We start from the raw sequence: 16,327 nt of genomic DNA, 5'->3' as shown, positions 1-16,327 counted from the left end.
CAGTAGGGCGTTGCGCCCCTACTGGTCCCGACCGCTTTTTGGCGGTCCGCCTCGTTGTTGCGATTTCGCAACGACGTCGGAACCGCGACCGTTTCCCTTTTTGGCATTCGGTCCATAGTTATGTTCAGTACCCCTCGGTACTGGGCGTGCAGTACTACACTGATGAGCGTAGTGACCTAACTTTTGACAGCGACTGCATCTCTGCAATCGCTTATTGCTTGAAAGCTAGGTCTCGCTTTCGACGTAGAGAGGTCCATAGGCTCTGGAACTCTAAGCTCTTGTCGTCTCGGAGGACGATACGATAACGAACTAGCTTGAGCCTGTCTCAAACTAAAGTCCTCCTGTTCCGCAACGGATATTGCTTCTTCAAGCGTATCAGTTCCATGCGGAACAGATGGGTCTTCACGGGATTATCCGTAACACCTCGCATGAACACCGTAATAAACGTGTATTCTTGAACCGGATTGTTCGTGATACAACTCGCTAAGAGTCGCAAATGCTAGGCATAAGCGTGAGCATCACGCTTGCCTTGCTTATGTTTCAGAAGCTCTGAACGAGCTCTGAACTCAGCCCTTGGTGGTTCAAACGTCTGTTTGAGCCGGGCTTTAAAAGCCCCTAGCGAGCCAAATACACATGGGTCGTGCAACTTGAGGCCAGGTGCCAAAGTTTTGGCACGATCTGCCAAATTTGAGCAAATGCGACTTGCATTTGCTTGTCGACGATGTTACGAGCCTCTATAGCATCGGCCAATTCGACAGACCACCTTCAAGGGAGTAATCTTTGACTCCTCTTCTTTTAGATATGTCAATATTTAAGGTTACTGGACGACGCGTGTGCGTCATCCCTGGTACAGGGGTCTGTACATGTTGCAATCTCAACTGTTCTGCCTGTTGAGAGCCTTGCTGATGAAGCAAGGCTGTTTTCTCCTTTGCTTCGTCAAGTTCAAGTTGTATGAACTTGGGGATGGCTGAATGGAGGGCATCTCTGTCCAAACCGGACAGCATGGCCAAGATGGCACCATTCCCTACGTTCGAACTCATTCGCTTGACCGCACTCCTTTCTATGTCACGTAGAAAGTAGTAGCTATCACGCAAAACGTGATGCGTATTTCCATGTTAGATGATAGAACTGTGGTTCTTAAACGGACTACAAAGTGCTACCAGGTGTAACGGGGCACTGCCGACTTGTACTGCTTCAGTACAAGTCCACTTTGCACTGCTTCAGTACAAGTCCACTTTGCACTGCTTCAGTGCAAGTGGTGCCACACGTCACCTCACCTCCACAAGTACGTGAAGTGCACACTGGTACGTGAAGTGTACACTAGTATGTGAAGTGTACACTAGTAAGTGAAGTGTACACTAGTACGTGAAGAGGAAGACTCTCTTCAAAACACATGCTTTAAAGAGGGTTAAAATAAGCTGAATTTAATGTAATAAAGTTCTTCTGTTTCTATCTATTTTAAATTAACTTAATTATATACTAATACAAAACACGTAATAAAGTCTAATTTGTCTCTCTCTTTGCGCGCGTCCAGTGCTGACTGGACCGCGGAGCAAGTAGATATAATGGCCTATATTACCAATTGATAAGCTTTCCGAATATTTACTATGTAAAGTAACATTCTCCAAATATTATCTACCCTTTAGATGATATATTAATTAACAACCTTTAGATTTTAATTTCATGTAATGATAACCCCCATTACATGCACGTAGTAAAGATCTTTTATATACCAAAAGCAGGTACGTTTATGTCTTCATTAAATGGTGCATACTATCAGGTTGGACTAACATAAGTGTTCGAATTTTGGATTTTTTACGCGGCCCCGCTAGCTTTCTTGCCTTTTCTTTTGCATTTGCTTGTCAATCTGGCGGCTATGATCGGTGTAGCATCGGGCGTATGATTGTTTTCAACATAGTTATAGCAGGCATTAATGTATGAGAAAGATGGATCCATTAGTAATTTAGATATAGCCAATGGTATGGCTTTTGAAACAATTCTGCATTTTAATGGATAATAACCTTTTAAAAACCTTCATCATGGCAGCGATGCGTGGCCGCATGCGTAAAGAAATCGCGATGCTGGAAAGCGATCCACCGTTCGGTGCGAATTAAGAATTCAACGACCAACAATTAGCTCATGATTTTAATTTTTTATTGTCATTCACTCCTATGGTGCCCAGCAGGAGTCAGCGCATGGCCCAAAGACAATCAAATTGATCACCTCGAAGCGCGTAAGCAGTAAACTTCATGTTTTATTTTACGTAAAGCTCAATATTTTTAGGTAGAAATAAAGGGTCCGGACGGATCGCCGTATGAAAAAGGCGTTTTCCAGCTCGAGATTGAGATTCCTGACCGGTTTGTGATTGCGTGTGAACGATGCCATACGCTCTTACCACCGCTTTTACAGCATTATTTTTTTAATTTGGCAGATACCCATTTGAGCCACCAAAAGTTCGTTTTTTGACGCGTATTTATCACCCAAACATTGATGACGGTGGGAGAATTTGTCTTGATACATTAAAGATGCAGCCGAAGGTAGCGACTGTTCTATTTATTAGGATTCAAATAAAAATGCACTAGTAATCACTGGACCTTGCTGTTTAAGTAGGGCTCCTGGCTACCGTCAGTCAATATCAGTACACTGCTAACAACAATTCGCTTGCTTATGGCAGAGCCTAATGCGGATGACGGACTGATGGCAGATATTGTACGATTGATTAGAACATTTGCCAAACTTTCGTGTTCTTAATAATTAGACGACTTCGCAGGCGGATATTTTTAAGCAAGACCGTGAGCTCTTCAATCGTAAAGCTGCTGAGATGACCATGCAGTATGCGTGTAACCTCTCATCTCTTCAATTAAAGCCATCAGTAGACAAAAGTGCTCTGGATGAAGCCAACAAGGTGAAAATTAATGAGGAGAGGACTCGTATTTCAGAAAAGCAGGACGCAGGTCTTTTCATTTTACCAAACGATTCCAATTTATCAGACGATTCATTTAGTGACGGCGAGTCATCCAGCGAAGAGGAAATCAGGAGCTGCGCAGATAGAAAGGAGTATACAACTCCACCAACAAAGCGCCGACGTCAATAAATATACCATTCGTATGAGCAGCCATTCAAAAAGGAAATAGAAATACCTAGCTAGTCGGGTATGAATCTGTGCAACTTCTAATAACCTATTTCCTTACACGTAGATTATACCTGAGCTAGCTTCTGTTCGACAGCAAATAGAAGTAACTAAATGTTCAGGATTTTACTTGTCACTGCTGCAATTCCTTGCCGCGTCTTTATCTCAACTTGTTTATTGCTCAATTACTGATAAATGTACGACAATTGACCAAACTCATCCGCTCTTAATCCTAAAAATGTATTTAAAATAACGATGTTAATATTGTCGATCGTCCAAAAGCTGTTTGCCAGGTCGAAATGTCCCAAAGATCTTGTCCCAAAGCGAAAAGCGTTTGGCAAAATTCCAACGTTGAATTGTGTGATGCAGGTCGTGGTCATGCACGCGGAGACCAAAGCTTGTAAAATAATTGAGCAGTGGCATCTGTGGAAATGAAAAGCCTTTTATCTCCAAGCCAGAATGGCCAGCAACTTCCACATATGCCTTGTAGGCAAATATCATATGTAGTTGAATTTCCGAGAAAGAAAAACAAAGAGTCCATGCAAGGCAAAAGGGTAAAACGTTTGTGAGGCATAAATCAAATCCGTCTTGCTCATATGTTGACAGAGGACACGGGTGAATGTGGCGATGGTGCTGTTTGTGGACGTGCACATACAGCCAAGAGCTGTAGTGGCACATCCGATGCATTGCATAGTGAAAATAGTCAAAAATGATCTCAAATACCAGCGACTTGGGAATAAAGGAGGCGTACTCTAGCATAAAAGACTTCCAGGTCAAATGTGATTGCATCGGCACAGCCGTCTGCTTCGCAAACCAGAAAGAGATGCCTTCCGTAGTCACTACGAGCCACAAAATACGCCAGTAAATGGATTGAATTTGAATCTTTGTGAGATGAATTCGTTTGGCTCCATTGATGTGAGACTTTTTCGTTCCAATCCACTCGAACCACTTAATCGGCGCCAGTATTCGCAATAGTGTCGCAATATAAATTTGCACAATAAGTAGGCCTTTTCCAGTCAGCGACGACACAGTCACGAAGCTTCCCAGCGCAACGCTACAGATAAATGCATTGATAAGCGTATAATATATGAAGCGCCGAAAGACAAAGTGGAGCGTGGAGATGATGGACACGGACGATTTCATTCCAATCGCACTAGGTATTGTGGACACCATACCATATGTTTATAGAATTGTACTCGTGATTTCTTGAAAATATTACTGTTTTGAATATTTGCATATATTTGTGTACCTGATACGGCGAAAAAGCGTAGGACTAATTTATTCCTTTCCACGGCAAATAAGAGGGCATCATAAAACGTTTGGAAGCGCGGGATCATGTCAGGCATTATGTATACCATAACTGTGAGCGGCCACCAAATCGTTCGTTATGCTCGCGCAGCTTATTCAATCGAAAATTGAGTGCAATAATTGTGGCAGAATCCATCTCAAGCGAAAGCTTCAATGTGCTCAACGATGTTGTGTGAGCGATGAAAGTTCCCCAATTAATAATCAAGCATGTTTTGTAACGCTATTTACGCTTCCAGGTTGCAGGAATTATACTTTTCGTGCTGTCCAAGAAACTTTCGAAAGGTTGTTGATTCATAAACTATCTAAAAGGGACTGCTGCCAATCTATTCTCTCGTTCATATACACTTTTTGGCGATTATCGAATAGATCGATTTCAAATTTCGTGGTCATCTTTTTGTCATTTCGCCTTTTTGCCTAATTCATTGAAGAAATACTAAGATAAAATATCAATATTTCATCTTCTTATTTTTCGATCTATAGGAGCTTCGGAGAAGCCGAGACATACACTGGTATCAATTGAGCACAAAGCTCGGTTAACAGTCACTATCATTAAAAATACAACTTTCTAGCAACCAAGTTTCTCGATCACCACGAAAGCAGGTTGTTCATGAAGCACATTTGAAGCGTGCAGCACACATTATTCTGCTCAGGCGATAAGCTTCACAGACCATTGAGACTCCCGTGAATCATCCGACGCGGTGCCATAGCTTGTGCCCCATTTGTCAATACTATTCATCGGCGATAAAATTGGATTCGAGCGAGGAGTCATCGACTGGCGCATCGTCAGCATGTAATCCGGATACTCTTCCATCTGCAGCACGGGAACTCGCCACTTTGCCAAGACGTCAGGAGTCCACACAAAGACAAAGACTCCAACGCAGAATGCGGCGATAATGTGACCACAAAAAGCTGCCGGTACCGTGCAAATAGGCGCGACAGCAGCGTCCGGAATGACTTTAGTCCAGAGCACGTACACATTGTAGATTGGCAATAGTACGCGCGCCACGAACCAAAACAAGTACGTCGTGTAGAAGAAAAACTCATGGGTCTTGCTCTGTCCATAGCCCAACTGCTCCAAGACGGTAGTAATGTTAAGTGGAATGACGGCAAACTCGACCATAAGGAATAGTTGCAGCAAGTACAGATCCATCCCGCAGCCAGCATGCATCGTGTAAATTAAGTACGGCAGGCTAGCGAATGCACTTAATAAAGTTAGCAAGAGTAAGCCGTTTGTGTAAAGCTTAACGTACACGGCAACAACATGGTGAATGACGAAAACTCGCCAGAGTGGCACTTGCCACAATACGAGCACGACTAGGTCAAATAAAAAGTACCCACAGGCTACACCAAACATAACCATCTAACTCATCAGTAAAAGTGACACTAAAATGACGTGGCACGTACAAAAGGAGAATAGCGTGTGTGCCAACTGCAATGGCATCTCCTGTGTTGGAAGGAAATGTGCATCCCACTTCTGCTGCACGAAGCTGTAGGTCATTCCTGTGGCAACTACAAGCGCGTGAATCGTTGAGTTCACCCTATAAAGAGAGTAGGCCATGCCATCAGAGCACTGTACCCCAGTAACCAATCAGCAATTGAGACACTGTACCGTGAGCACCAGTCGCCCTGCTCGGGGATCGAAAAGTCTCGGTAGGCTCTGACGTAGCGGTCGGATAGGCGATTTACAATATGGAACACCAGCGCAAAGAAGCACGTGGAGCCTAGTAATACGTGCGTACTTTGGACGACGTCGATCGTATCAGGGGTCAGGTGATTGCTTTTCATGACGGGCGTTTTAGCAAATGGCACCATGTTGGAGTGGTCGCAAAAAATTGACTTGGCTCGTTTCTGTACCATTCCTAATATTGGACGTCTCGAGTAATTCTAGCCTAATTACAATATTAGAGGTCAAAACTCCGTATACATGGCACCAATATTTTCTACACTGTACCTCGTATCCAGATGCTTGTATACATCTCGGCCGGATAAGTAAAATTAGTGCTAAGGTTATCTCCCATATTATTATAATAGAATACGTATAAGTTTCGACAAGTCTCACATTCAAATTAAGAGAAAAAAAAACCTTTTGGCATCGCCACACCACATCAGAAACCGTGTTGACGTTTTGCAAATTTTTTGTGTCCTTTTTCGTACCAGCTTGTCAGTAAGAGCCTCTCTTTAATACGAGCGGCTGACATGGCCATTTAATCACTATACATTTAAAATTTAAAAGTCCTAAATTTCTCGCAGCTGTGGTCTGCATTAGCTGCAACAAGCAGTTAAGCAAATATTGCTCGTACATTATACTGACACATCGAACTTCGTTGTATGTCAGGTTTTGATCACAGGGGGTCAATACATACACTTTGCAAGGGGTAAGGAGAGACACATTGAGAAATCACACATAAACGATGGTACAAAGAATTCTCTATTTTGCCTTAAACCAGGACTCGTTAACATTGGCCTCCACCTCCAAAGCCACGGAAAGAGGCTTTTCGAACGGATTCTCCATCAAATGAACGACAAGTTTTATTGCTTCGTCGACAGATTCTTCGGGACCTTCGACAATTATTTCGTCGTGAATTTGAGATACCATTTCCCACCCAAGTTCCTTAAGTCTCGTGTTTTGGTGCACACGTAGCATTGCCTGCATCACCACGTCAGCAGCTGCTCCTTGAATTGGCGTATTTATTGCAGCACGCTCGGCATGGCCTCTGGCTTTTTTGGCGGCCATTGTATCATCCATGAGCATCGCGTCGGGAAGTCGGCGGTATCGTCCTAGCAGCGTCCGCGTATAGCCAAATTCCCTCGCAATCTCCATCGCTCTTGCCTGCCAATTTCGCACCTCTTTTCTGTCAGCATACCATTTTTTTAACATCTCGGCAGCTTCCTTGCGAGATATATTAAAGTCTTTGGCCAATCCAAAGGCAGTTTTTCCGTAAGCAATCGAAAAGTTTAAAACCTTCGCCTTCTTGCGCTCGTCTCCGTACTTGTCTTTTAGAAGTGGAGCTGGAGGATTCTTGCCACACGAAAAATCCCATTCCAGAAGAGCTTCGCCCATTTCCACTGCCTTTGCCACATATGAATACATTCCCATGGCCGTACGCGAATGAAAATCACCGCCTGCCTTGAATGCCTCAATCATTGCTTTACATTGCGTAATATGAGCCATAAGCCGCAGTTCCAGCTGCGAATAATCAGCGACAATAAGCTTTTTACCCGGTGGAGCCGTAAAAGCATCGCGAATTTTGTAACGGTCTTTTCCCATTGCAGGTTGATTCTGCAAATTTGGCTTTCGTGATGACAAGCGACCTGTATCAGTGTTAAGATTTAACGAGCAATGCACGCGGCTATTGCTGTCTGCCAGCTCTTGGAGAGGTAAGATAAAGTTGTTAAGCATCGTATTGATACTACTAATGTCGAAAAGCGCCTTGAGAGCGACGCAAGCGGCAGCACCCTCCTCGTTATTATCAAAATGATCATATGCACGGCCATACTTTGGAGGATCAGCTTCTGGCTTCAGCAATCACAGTCAAAAATCACTACAAATTAGTATTTTACTAACGTGTAGCAGCAGGTGTCGATCAAACACGTACATTTCCTGCAAGTTCTTTCAATACTTCTGCGCTAGCCGCTGGAAGCCCGCTCGCAGTAAAGAGTGTCGGCCGGATGCCCAATCCGCGAATCGTGATATTGCGCTTTTTCTTTGCTTTCTGCTTGCCTTCTTCAATGAACCCTTCCGAATTTTCGACTTCAAACGTGCGTTCAGCTGACAAAATTAATTTCTTTTTGGTATCATAGTACGGCGCGAACAGCAACTGCTGCTTTTGTGCAGCACTGTATAAATTTAATCGTTCGCTTTCATCACAGTACCTTGACGCCCAAGATAGCACAAACTTTTCCAGTCGCGCTCGGTCAGCCAATGCCTGTTTTTCAACATCTGCTAGATATTTTAGATCGACGTGCATGCCTTTCCTCTCAATATCCGTAAGGCATTCACCAAAAGGAACGATATATTGACGATAAAAGTCGTACATTGATCCAGCCATCGATTCGCCTTCTTGGAAATCTTCAGACCAGAACGTCTGGTCCAATTTGTCTTGCAAGACACGATGCAAGAACCACGTGCTCTCAGCATCATAAACACTATACCGAATCCAACGTTTTCGAAATTCTGGAAACCTCTGTAGCTCCTCAATCGTTGGCATGGAGCGCTCTTTGCCGTTGGACCCATCTTTTTTAAGCTTTGGAATCCCAAACAGTTCTTTCATCGGCTTCTTTCTTTGAAGTAACAAATCTGCCGTAAGAGACTCAAGAGAATACCCTTCCCTTCGAAACCGCGCTGTATTCCAGAGTCTAGCCATATGCATCGTATCTCCTCCTAAACCTTGGACGTTAATGCCATGGTTAAACAACACATGGCGATCAAAACTATAGTTGTGCCAAACTTTTAGATACTGCTTACTCTCCAAAAAAGATTTAAAATATTGTAACGTTCCTTCAGCACTGTCTAAATTGTCCACCCAGACATAAGGGCCATTTCCAAAGTCTACCTCGGGTCCACTGTACAGCGACAGACATGTCACAAATCCGTTACCTACGGGTCCCACTGCTTTCACGTCAATCTGTCCTACTTCTGTGTCACAAGCATGAAAATGATGTGGGCCTAATTTTTCAATTATCTTGAGGACATGTCGCGCGCTCTCTTCGTCTTGGATGAGGTTTACTGGTCGCGAGTCGTCGTCTGCAGCAGTCAATCCTTGCAGAAGACGACGGTCGATTGTGTCGGACGTGACATATTGAAGACGGCGAAAAGGAGATGGAGGAGTGGGCATAGCCATGGTGGACAGACAGCGCAAGCGACGTAGACACCATGACGACCGTAGCATAAGAATTGCTTGGTGGACGAGAATGAATGTATTTTCGGGATGGACATTTTATGAGCCGAGCCAAGAACAAGGTCAAAACGCATAATGGAGACTTTGATTAAGTTATTTATCTAGGTAACCCTATTGTAACCCTGTCAACGTAACATTACTTTAAAGTCGAGTCACGACAACATCAAGTGGGCCTTTGATCTGCAATGAAATCGATGATTGATACGAAAACTCGAACGGACTCTTCACTGTCTGAAAGTCGAATCGACTTAAGAGCTTTGCCAGTGTAATGTTCACCTCTGCCAAAGCAAATTTTCTACCCAAGAAAATGCGTGGTCCGCCTAGTAACGTGCTGAACTTGAATGACGACACGACCATTATTTTACCCGACTTCTAATCAATCCAGCGCTCTGGTTTAAATTCACAAGCATCAGGGCCTCAAACAGTCGACATGCGTCCCATGGCATAATGAGGCATGATCACTCGCGTTCCTGCCTTAATCAGTGTACCCTCGTACAGACGCACATCTTGCGTTGCTGAACGTCCAGAGACGGCAACAACGGGAAAGATTCGCAAGTTTATCGAACAACTGCTTCCAAGTAGACGAGCAGCTTAAGATCCTTTAATGTTGGGAAGTGCATCTTGCCACTTGCGAGATTCGGAAGCTTTTCATTAACTTCCTGCCGAATGCGTTTGAGGACTTTTGGATATTGATTAAGCATAAAAACCACCCACGATATTGTCGTCGCGGTGGTTTCTCGCCCCGCTACGAGGAAACTTATAACAAAGTCACGCATCAATTTCAAATCCTTCGCAGTGTATACGCTTTTTGTGTAGCCGGTTTCGAATTTTTCGATAAATAGGGAGATGAGGTCTTTCCGAGAGCTTTCGTTCATTTCCTCCTGTCGATTTTTTTCCGAAACTGAACGATAAATTACGTTAAACACAAGATCATCCACGACCTTTATGTCTTTTGCCAATTGCTTTTCGGCGCCAACGTGAAGCCAACGCAGCAGTTTTCAAACCCACATAGGTTGCTAAAATCTTTCCAACATTCGAATCGACATTCGATCAAGTGATTTTATTAATTCCGTGTTTTGATTCGACTCGAAACTATGCAAATCAACAGCAAACCCTACTTTGGCAAAAACATCGATAGTATAAAATCAAGCAATCGCTTCATATTTACAACGCGATCGTTCGTATTTTAGAAATCTCATCAAGTCGCTTCACAAGCTCCTCGCCTTTCTTAGGTGCAACCTCTTCCATCGCATACTGGATCATCTGAGCTGTGAACAAGTGACTTGCAGTTTTGCGTTGATGATACCACAGTGGTCCACTGATGGCGAGAATTCCTTGGCCCAGTACACTCTTATCAAAGGCATCAAATCGGGTCTTTGGACGTCTTCGAATGCTTCAGAAGAGCGCACGACGAACGTGGGGTATCTACCAAAAGTTCGGACGCACCATGGCTTGCCTAGATATTTGCAACAGTAGTGAAGAATCCAGTCCGGAAATTTTCCCGACTTTTGCATTCTCATTATTTTCATCGTGTGACGCAAAATTGGATCGTCTCTTTCCGGTGTTGGGAGATGTTTCACGGCACGATCGTGTGCGGATTGTGACGTCGAGTATACTATTAGCATGGCCATACAAGACACGGCAAGATGAAGCGATGAAGATGAAGCGGTTGACACCCATGCATTGATTGCCTTAAAAATCATTTAGACTTGAGCGTCAAGTTTTTGAAACTGAGAATTGAATTGTCAACTTTAGTTCATTTGAATTTTGAAATTAGAAATTAAATTGTCAATTTTAATTTTCTTAGAATTCATATTAATAAGAAATCAGCATTACCTCAACTACTTCATGCTTACCACATGAATCGTGCCGTGGATCCGTCATCCCATTTGTACGGAAAATATAGGAATGTATACAGAGTCAACGCATTGACTATCACGTACGCAGCAACTACTGTCCATAAATGAAAAGTGGATAGCTACAATTCCCAAATAAAAAATATTAGTCGTGAATCGTAACAGTTGCTACAAAACGTACTTTGCTCGTGTTTAAATGTAGTATAGTGAACGGAATGCAGTAATATCGTGGCCTGGGTGCCCAAAACTTTAGCTTCTAGTCCACACAAAAACATATAATTACGTACTCAACAAGCGGTGATGGAATGAGGACCAAACAAACTGCGAGTGCATAAATAAATGTCCATAACGGTGAGCGTCTCTGAGCTGAAGCACACACATTTTCATCCACGCACTATGAGTAAAGAATGACGGATATCAAAATATGCGTTTTTTACCTAGTTCATTCCAGCAGCGCCACCCACAAACAAGGTAAAGCGGTAAGGGAAGATACTTAGCAATCTTGTGTTTTCGAAAAAATCTTCGCCAAATGTAAAAGGTATAGTGTCGATTGTCCGCCAACATAAATTTGTGCACGGGACTAAAGCGGGAAATGACCAATATAGTGGCTGTGGTGACAAAAAATATAAAGATCATTCCCTTCAATGAACCAGCATTGCGCTGGACGGACATTCGGAATTTCTGCAACTGACTTGATGCAAAAAGGCTAAAGCCAAAGCCAGATGCTGCCACCACAACGAAATAAAGCACCTGAGCACCGTGAAAAGTCACCTCGTGGTTCGATTTGTCACCTGCAGAAGAGTCACAAGGTTGGCAACGGATCGTATTACGGTTGTTTCAATACCTCACCTACAACGATGCCACCATTTGACAAAAGAAATCCAAGAAAGCTCACCACAATTACGACAAACGGCCATGCGATCAGGAAAATAGACGGGGAATTGGAAAAAACAACCGATATAAAGTTGAGAAACACTCGAAGAGTGCTAAAGACAAAGGCATTGTTAGCCGATCCTTGTAGTATCATTAATGGACTGACCTTTGTGTGACAGAAAACGGGTCGGTATCTTGCTTAAATGACCTGACATGACAAAATTAAATTCATTACAATATGTTTTAAATTTTTAAAACTCGATCACATACCCATAAATAAATTTAGAGTGAGCAAGCTCAACGCAGCGAACGACCACCGTGCCAGCAACAAAACCGACCCATACGATATTTGTTTGACGAAAAAGAACGGCCACACCTCCACTCTGTGCTTCACACAAATATCAAAATTAGATCATATGATGCTAAATGAAATATAATAGTTGCATCACGTGCCATGGCGCTGAGTATGAAACTTCCACGAGCGGGTGGATACTGCAGCAAATCCACTCGCTCCGCCAAAAAGAGCATCAAAAGTACAAAAAAAGTTGATCCTCCGTCCGTGTAATACAGGAAAGTAAAGAAAAACAAGGGAGGGAACATCGTAATGCGAAGAGCATGTAACAGCGCGTTTGAGTCTTGTGGAGCCACGTGGCGTCTCAGCAGCACGCACAAGACAATATTACCCCACGCAAAGAAGACGTTGATACTACGAAGGACTGCGACAGAGCAAGAATTGCCAATTCTAAACGTCAAGACTGCTTTCGCAAACAGGGTCGACACTATGTACAAGCCCGGGAATGTCGTTATTTTGGGATCCCATTCCGCTGTCACCAGACACAACATCAATTAGTAATCAATTATGCGCGATGTAAGTTACTAATATGCACACCGTATAATCCCTTGCAATATTTTTGAGCCTGAGGAATGTGAAAAATTTCATCCTGTGGTCATGGCAATAATAAATAGTCAAAATGGAGCACATGCGACAATGATGCAGAAGTAGTATTACCATGTAAGGATCTGGAACGGTTTTGTTTACTATTGCGAAGAGCCAAGAGAATGACAGAGCTAAAACAGCGACAACGGGAAGAATGCGGGCGGAAGGGCGTAGCAGGACAGAAAGAGAGCTGCTTCGGACACTTTTCGTCTCCATGCTATTTTCTAACTTGAACAAATAACAATGAAAAATTCTAAAAAAAAGGAAATGATTGCCCTACCCAATGTATGCTACGGACACACCTCTAGAAATATAATTTTGTCTACAGGCGTAAATCTTCCCTATTTCACACCTTTTCATAAATATACCGCCAACTTCCGTATTGATTACTAAATAAAGGGGTCTACTCTAAAAGTATTTTTTATAATTCTGTACGAAGCTTTTGTGGTGGGGCAACTCTGGCAAAAGCAGGTAACGCTAGCGCAAAAGTGTTCTGAGTAGGCAATATAAAGCTCGCCATGACTGCAAGTAAAAGATCTAAAATGTCTTGGGTAGGCAATGCAGGGCTGGCCATAACTAAAAGTGGAAGATTTGAAGAGTTGGTTTGTAACGGGCTAAAGTTGCCCTTATGTTACACAGTCCCCGTTTAGTGCACTTTGTGTACTTAAGGGGATGGTCAATTACTTAATTTAAGTAATTAGACCCACCGCTTGGGTGTGGCTCACATGTGACCCACCCTTGCGTATGTGATGCACATAGGTGCGTTCGCATTAGGAAGGATGACGCCTAGCTTCCTTCCTTACGCGAGGTATCTAGAAAGATACGCTCACAATACATATTAGTTTTATCTACAGAGATGACATTTTATGATTGGTTAAAGTAGGTATTTATATTTAATACGATTAAAAATGAATCAGTCTGAAAACTACTCCTACTTGGTAAGTGCGCACGAGGAGTCGGATCACCGCTCTCATGACGACACGTTTACCAGAGTACTTAGTGCGTTGGGTGAGGTCGCTAAGGCGCCCACCACAACTACCTCACGGCACACGAGAGTAGACGGTCAAACCGCCACCTCGCTGTGCTAGGGTGTGTGCTTAAGTAGAGCGTGGGCACATCAAGACGTGCGAGCCAATACTTGGTAGCACTCGAAATCCTTCCCACGACCCGCATCTCTGCGTGTGTACATGAGGTTGAGCCTCAATATCGATTGGGCTCAGTTCCCTCACCACTCCGAACATCATCGGGAGGTGCCATAGCACTTGGTGCAGGGACCTGGTGAGCAAGCCTTGGCCAGGCTTTTAAACAATCTTCCCGAGCAGCATTTTGCTCAGTTAGAGCAGTTTGAGGCATTCGTGCTCGGATAGCGGAGAGCTGCGTCCGAGGCACAGAGCCATGCTGCGGCGGAGTCTGTCACTCAGACTCAGGGTGAGCTGAGGCGTGAGCAAGCTCGGAGCGAGGCTCTCTACAGGACTGTTGAAATGCTCTCTGCCAGGCCGCATTAGCCGAGGCCCATGGAACTGCAGCGCACACGATTGCCTACTGGCTGTTAGCCGTGGATCAATGCGGTGCGGCGCAGCTCATCGAGGACGACAGCCGGATAGTGTCGTACGCCATGTCGCACCCGCGTGGTAAGGCCTCAGAGTGGGCTTAATAGGCGCTTTTGGCGGACGTTAAGGCGTTCCCTACATGGGCGTTTTTTAAGACACAGATTCGCGCCATGTATCAGCCGCCAAACAACGAAGTTTTGCTTCAGGCGCGCTTCTTTGGAGCGCGACAGGCGGAGCGGTCTCTGCAAGAGTATGTGCAGGAGGTGCGCTCGCTGTCGGCGTCCATTACCTTGAGTCCGATTCCGGAGCACATTAAGGTGCCCACGCTTATGAACTAGGCTACGGCATGGCCCATCGCGACAGGCCCTTTTCAGAAGTTGCCGTCGACGATGGAAGAGGCAATCCTACTCGCCTTAGTTGAGGAGCAATCCTACAACAGTGCCACGGCGACGGCTTGGTATAAGCCGTCGCCGGAGAGGACAGATGCCACTATAATGAAATTGGGCAATGCAGACGTGGTCTGTTATAAATGCGGTAAGTGCGGCCATATGACGGCTCGCTGCTATGCCAGGGTTCCTGCTGGGGCGAAGACGCCCAGCAAGTATCTCCCTTCCCAAAGGGCGATTGCAAGAACCAGCGTGCGAGACGCATGAGTTCTGCATCGACCACTGAGGGGTCGGGAAATGCAGGAGCGCAGTAGGGCGGGATGCCCTACCGACGCGGACTCTGAAGCTACCCCTAAGTACAGAATTGTCGAACAAATGGGAAGCATAGTCTCTGAGGTACCGCAGTACTGACGTGGACACTGTTATTTTTAGCGAACTCCACAAAGGGTAATTGCTTGCTTCACTCTTTGGGAGTTGCTATAGTGCGTAGTACATCAGCCACGACCCGATTGGCACGTTCTGTTTGGCCATCGGTCTGGAGATGATCTGCGGTCGACATGTGGAGCTTGCTACCTAGCAGCTCGATCACATGTCGCCAAAAACCAGACGTAAAACGTGGATCCCGGTCCGATACAATGGACTTGGACATCCCGTGTAGTCGGTAAACATGATCCAGGAACAAGTGAGCTGCCTCCTTGCCTGTTCTCGATGTTTTACATGGTGCTAAATGCACCATTTTGCTCAGTCTGTCTACAAAGACGACGAGCCCCGTTCAACCCTTATGATCGGGCGGCATGCTAAACATGAAGTCCAGACTAACTGACTTCCAACAGTCTGTTATAATCGGTAACGGCTTCAGTGGCGCACTGCTGGACGGTGCAGGCTTAATGCGCTGACACTGTTCGCAAGAGCGAATATAGTTGGCCACCAATCTAACGAGTACCCGACAGATTAGGACGATCAAAGGCATATCTAAACGAGTGACCTTTGGATCAGTCTCTAGTAAAGAGGACGGGCCTTCGAACGAGGTGTTCGAGGCCGTCAAAGACGAAATTGCGGAGGCATCCTCAGTTGAGGTGTTCCGGCAAGTCTTTAAATCTGCCGAGGAGATAGTAAATCTCCCGGAGATGTCGTGGGATCTGCTCCTTGCCGAATTAATGGAAGGAAAGATCTACGAAATAGTCGCACCAGTTCCAGGAGAGAACTTGGTGGACTGTTGCTCGTCGTCTACAATGGACGAGAGCGTCCTAGAAACGGACAAAAAGAAGCGGTACGCTGCTCAAGGCTGGGATGCCTTGAGAGACAGTCCGTTCTTTGAGGTTCTGTGGAAACATCGTGATGTGTTCCCAGAAGAAGTGCCGAGCCGCCTACCAGCAGATAGGGGCATCG

General features: G+C 44.7%; 8 protein-coding genes across 8 annotated transcripts; 1 reads left to right on the top strand and 7 right to left on the bottom strand.

Annotated features, from left to right (window-relative positions):
* Positions 1-2,039: 2,039 nt before the first annotated feature.
* On the top strand, positions 2,040-3,094 carry CCR75_000268 (uncharacterized protein; the record flags this gene model as incomplete). The annotated part of the gene is made up of 5 exons (XM_067958376.1): positions 2,040-2,103; positions 2,288-2,357; positions 2,432-2,537; positions 2,611-2,709; positions 2,759-3,094. The coding sequence occupies 5 exons, from the start codon at positions 2,040-2,042 to the stop codon at positions 3,092-3,094; spliced, it is 675 nt and encodes a 224-aa protein (XP_067814710.1).
* A 294-nt stretch (positions 3,095-3,388) lies between these two features.
* On the bottom strand, positions 3,389-4,303 carry CCR75_000267 (uncharacterized protein; the record flags this gene model as incomplete). The annotated part of the gene is made up of 1 exon (XM_067958375.1): positions 3,389-4,303. One exon carries the CDS (start codon positions 4,301-4,303, stop codon positions 3,389-3,391), a length of 915 nt encoding a protein of 304 aa, XP_067814771.1.
* A 155-nt stretch (positions 4,304-4,458) lies between these two features.
* Positions 4,459-6,250, bottom strand: CCR75_000266 (uncharacterized protein; the record flags this gene model as incomplete). The annotated part of the gene is made up of 5 exons (XM_067958374.1): positions 4,459-4,610; positions 4,675-5,628; positions 5,689-5,779; positions 5,843-5,976; positions 6,048-6,250. 4 exons carry the CDS (start codon positions 6,248-6,250, stop codon positions 5,085-5,087), a joined length of 972 nt encoding a protein of 323 aa, XP_067814772.1. The 3' UTR covers positions 4,459-4,610; positions 4,675-5,084.
* Positions 6,251-6,848: 598 nt separating this feature from the next.
* On the bottom strand, positions 6,849-9,327 carry CCR75_000265 (uncharacterized protein; the record flags this gene model as incomplete). Its single annotated transcript, XM_067958373.1, has 2 exons — positions 6,849-7,955; positions 8,035-9,327. The coding sequence occupies 2 exons, from the start codon at positions 9,325-9,327 to the stop codon at positions 6,867-6,869; spliced, it is 2,382 nt and encodes a 793-aa protein (XP_067814711.1). The 3' UTR covers positions 6,849-6,866.
* A 150-nt stretch (positions 9,328-9,477) lies between these two features.
* Positions 9,478-9,782, bottom strand: CCR75_000264 (uncharacterized protein; the record flags this gene model as incomplete). Its single annotated transcript, XM_067958372.1, has 2 exons — positions 9,478-9,672; positions 9,702-9,782. 2 exons carry the CDS (start codon positions 9,780-9,782, stop codon positions 9,478-9,480), a joined length of 276 nt encoding a protein of 91 aa, XP_067814712.1.
* Positions 9,783-9,893: 111 nt separating this feature from the next.
* CCR75_000263 (uncharacterized protein) lies at positions 9,894-10,211 on the bottom strand (the record flags this gene model as incomplete). Its single annotated transcript, XM_067958371.1, has 1 exon — positions 9,894-10,211. One exon carries the CDS (start codon positions 10,209-10,211, stop codon positions 9,894-9,896), a length of 318 nt encoding a protein of 105 aa, XP_067814767.1.
* Positions 10,212-10,279: 68 nt separating this feature from the next.
* On the bottom strand, positions 10,280-10,584 carry CCR75_000262 (uncharacterized protein; the record flags this gene model as incomplete). Its single annotated transcript, XM_067958370.1, is given in 3 exon segments — positions 10,280-10,352; positions 10,369-10,428; positions 10,505-10,584. The coding sequence occupies 3 exon segments, from the start codon at positions 10,582-10,584 to the stop codon at positions 10,280-10,282; spliced, it is 213 nt and encodes a 70-aa protein (XP_067814768.1).
* Positions 10,585-11,377: 793 nt separating this feature from the next.
* CCR75_000261 (uncharacterized protein) lies at positions 11,378-13,275 on the bottom strand. Its single transcript, XM_067958369.1, has 7 exons — positions 13,075-13,275; positions 12,955-13,006; positions 12,539-12,889; positions 12,336-12,453; positions 11,630-12,273; positions 11,480-11,558; positions 11,378-11,425 (listed from the first exon to the last, which is right to left on the bottom strand). The coding sequence occupies exons 1-5, from the start codon at positions 13,216-13,218 to the stop codon at positions 12,219-12,221; spliced, it is 720 nt and encodes a 239-aa protein (XP_067814769.1). The 5' UTR covers positions 13,219-13,275; the 3' UTR covers positions 11,378-11,425; positions 11,480-11,558; positions 11,630-12,218.
* Positions 13,276-16,327: the final 3,052 nt, after the last annotated feature.

The sequence above is a fragment of the Bremia lactucae genome, linkage group LG10 (genome assembly GCF_004359215.1).
Source record: "Bremia lactucae strain SF5 linkage group LG10, whole genome shotgun sequence".
NCBI lineage: Eukaryota > Oomycota > Peronosporomycetes > Peronosporales > Peronosporaceae > Bremia > Bremia lactucae.
This window is presented reverse-complemented; position numbering and strand designations above follow the sequence as displayed.

Coding starts and splice junctions, on each gene's coding strand:
- CCR75_000261 (XM_067958369.1), bottom strand. CDS start 13,218: ATGGAGACGAAAAGTGTCCGAAGCAGCTCTCTTTCTGTCCTGCTACGC. Junction 13,007..13,074: donor CCGTTCCAGATCCTTACATG/GTAATACTACTT, acceptor CCATGACCACAG/GATGAAATTTTTCACATTCC. Junction 12,454..12,538: donor GTATCCACCCGCTCGTGGAA/GTTTCATACTCA, acceptor ATTTGTGTGAAG/CACAGAGTGGAGGTGTGGCC.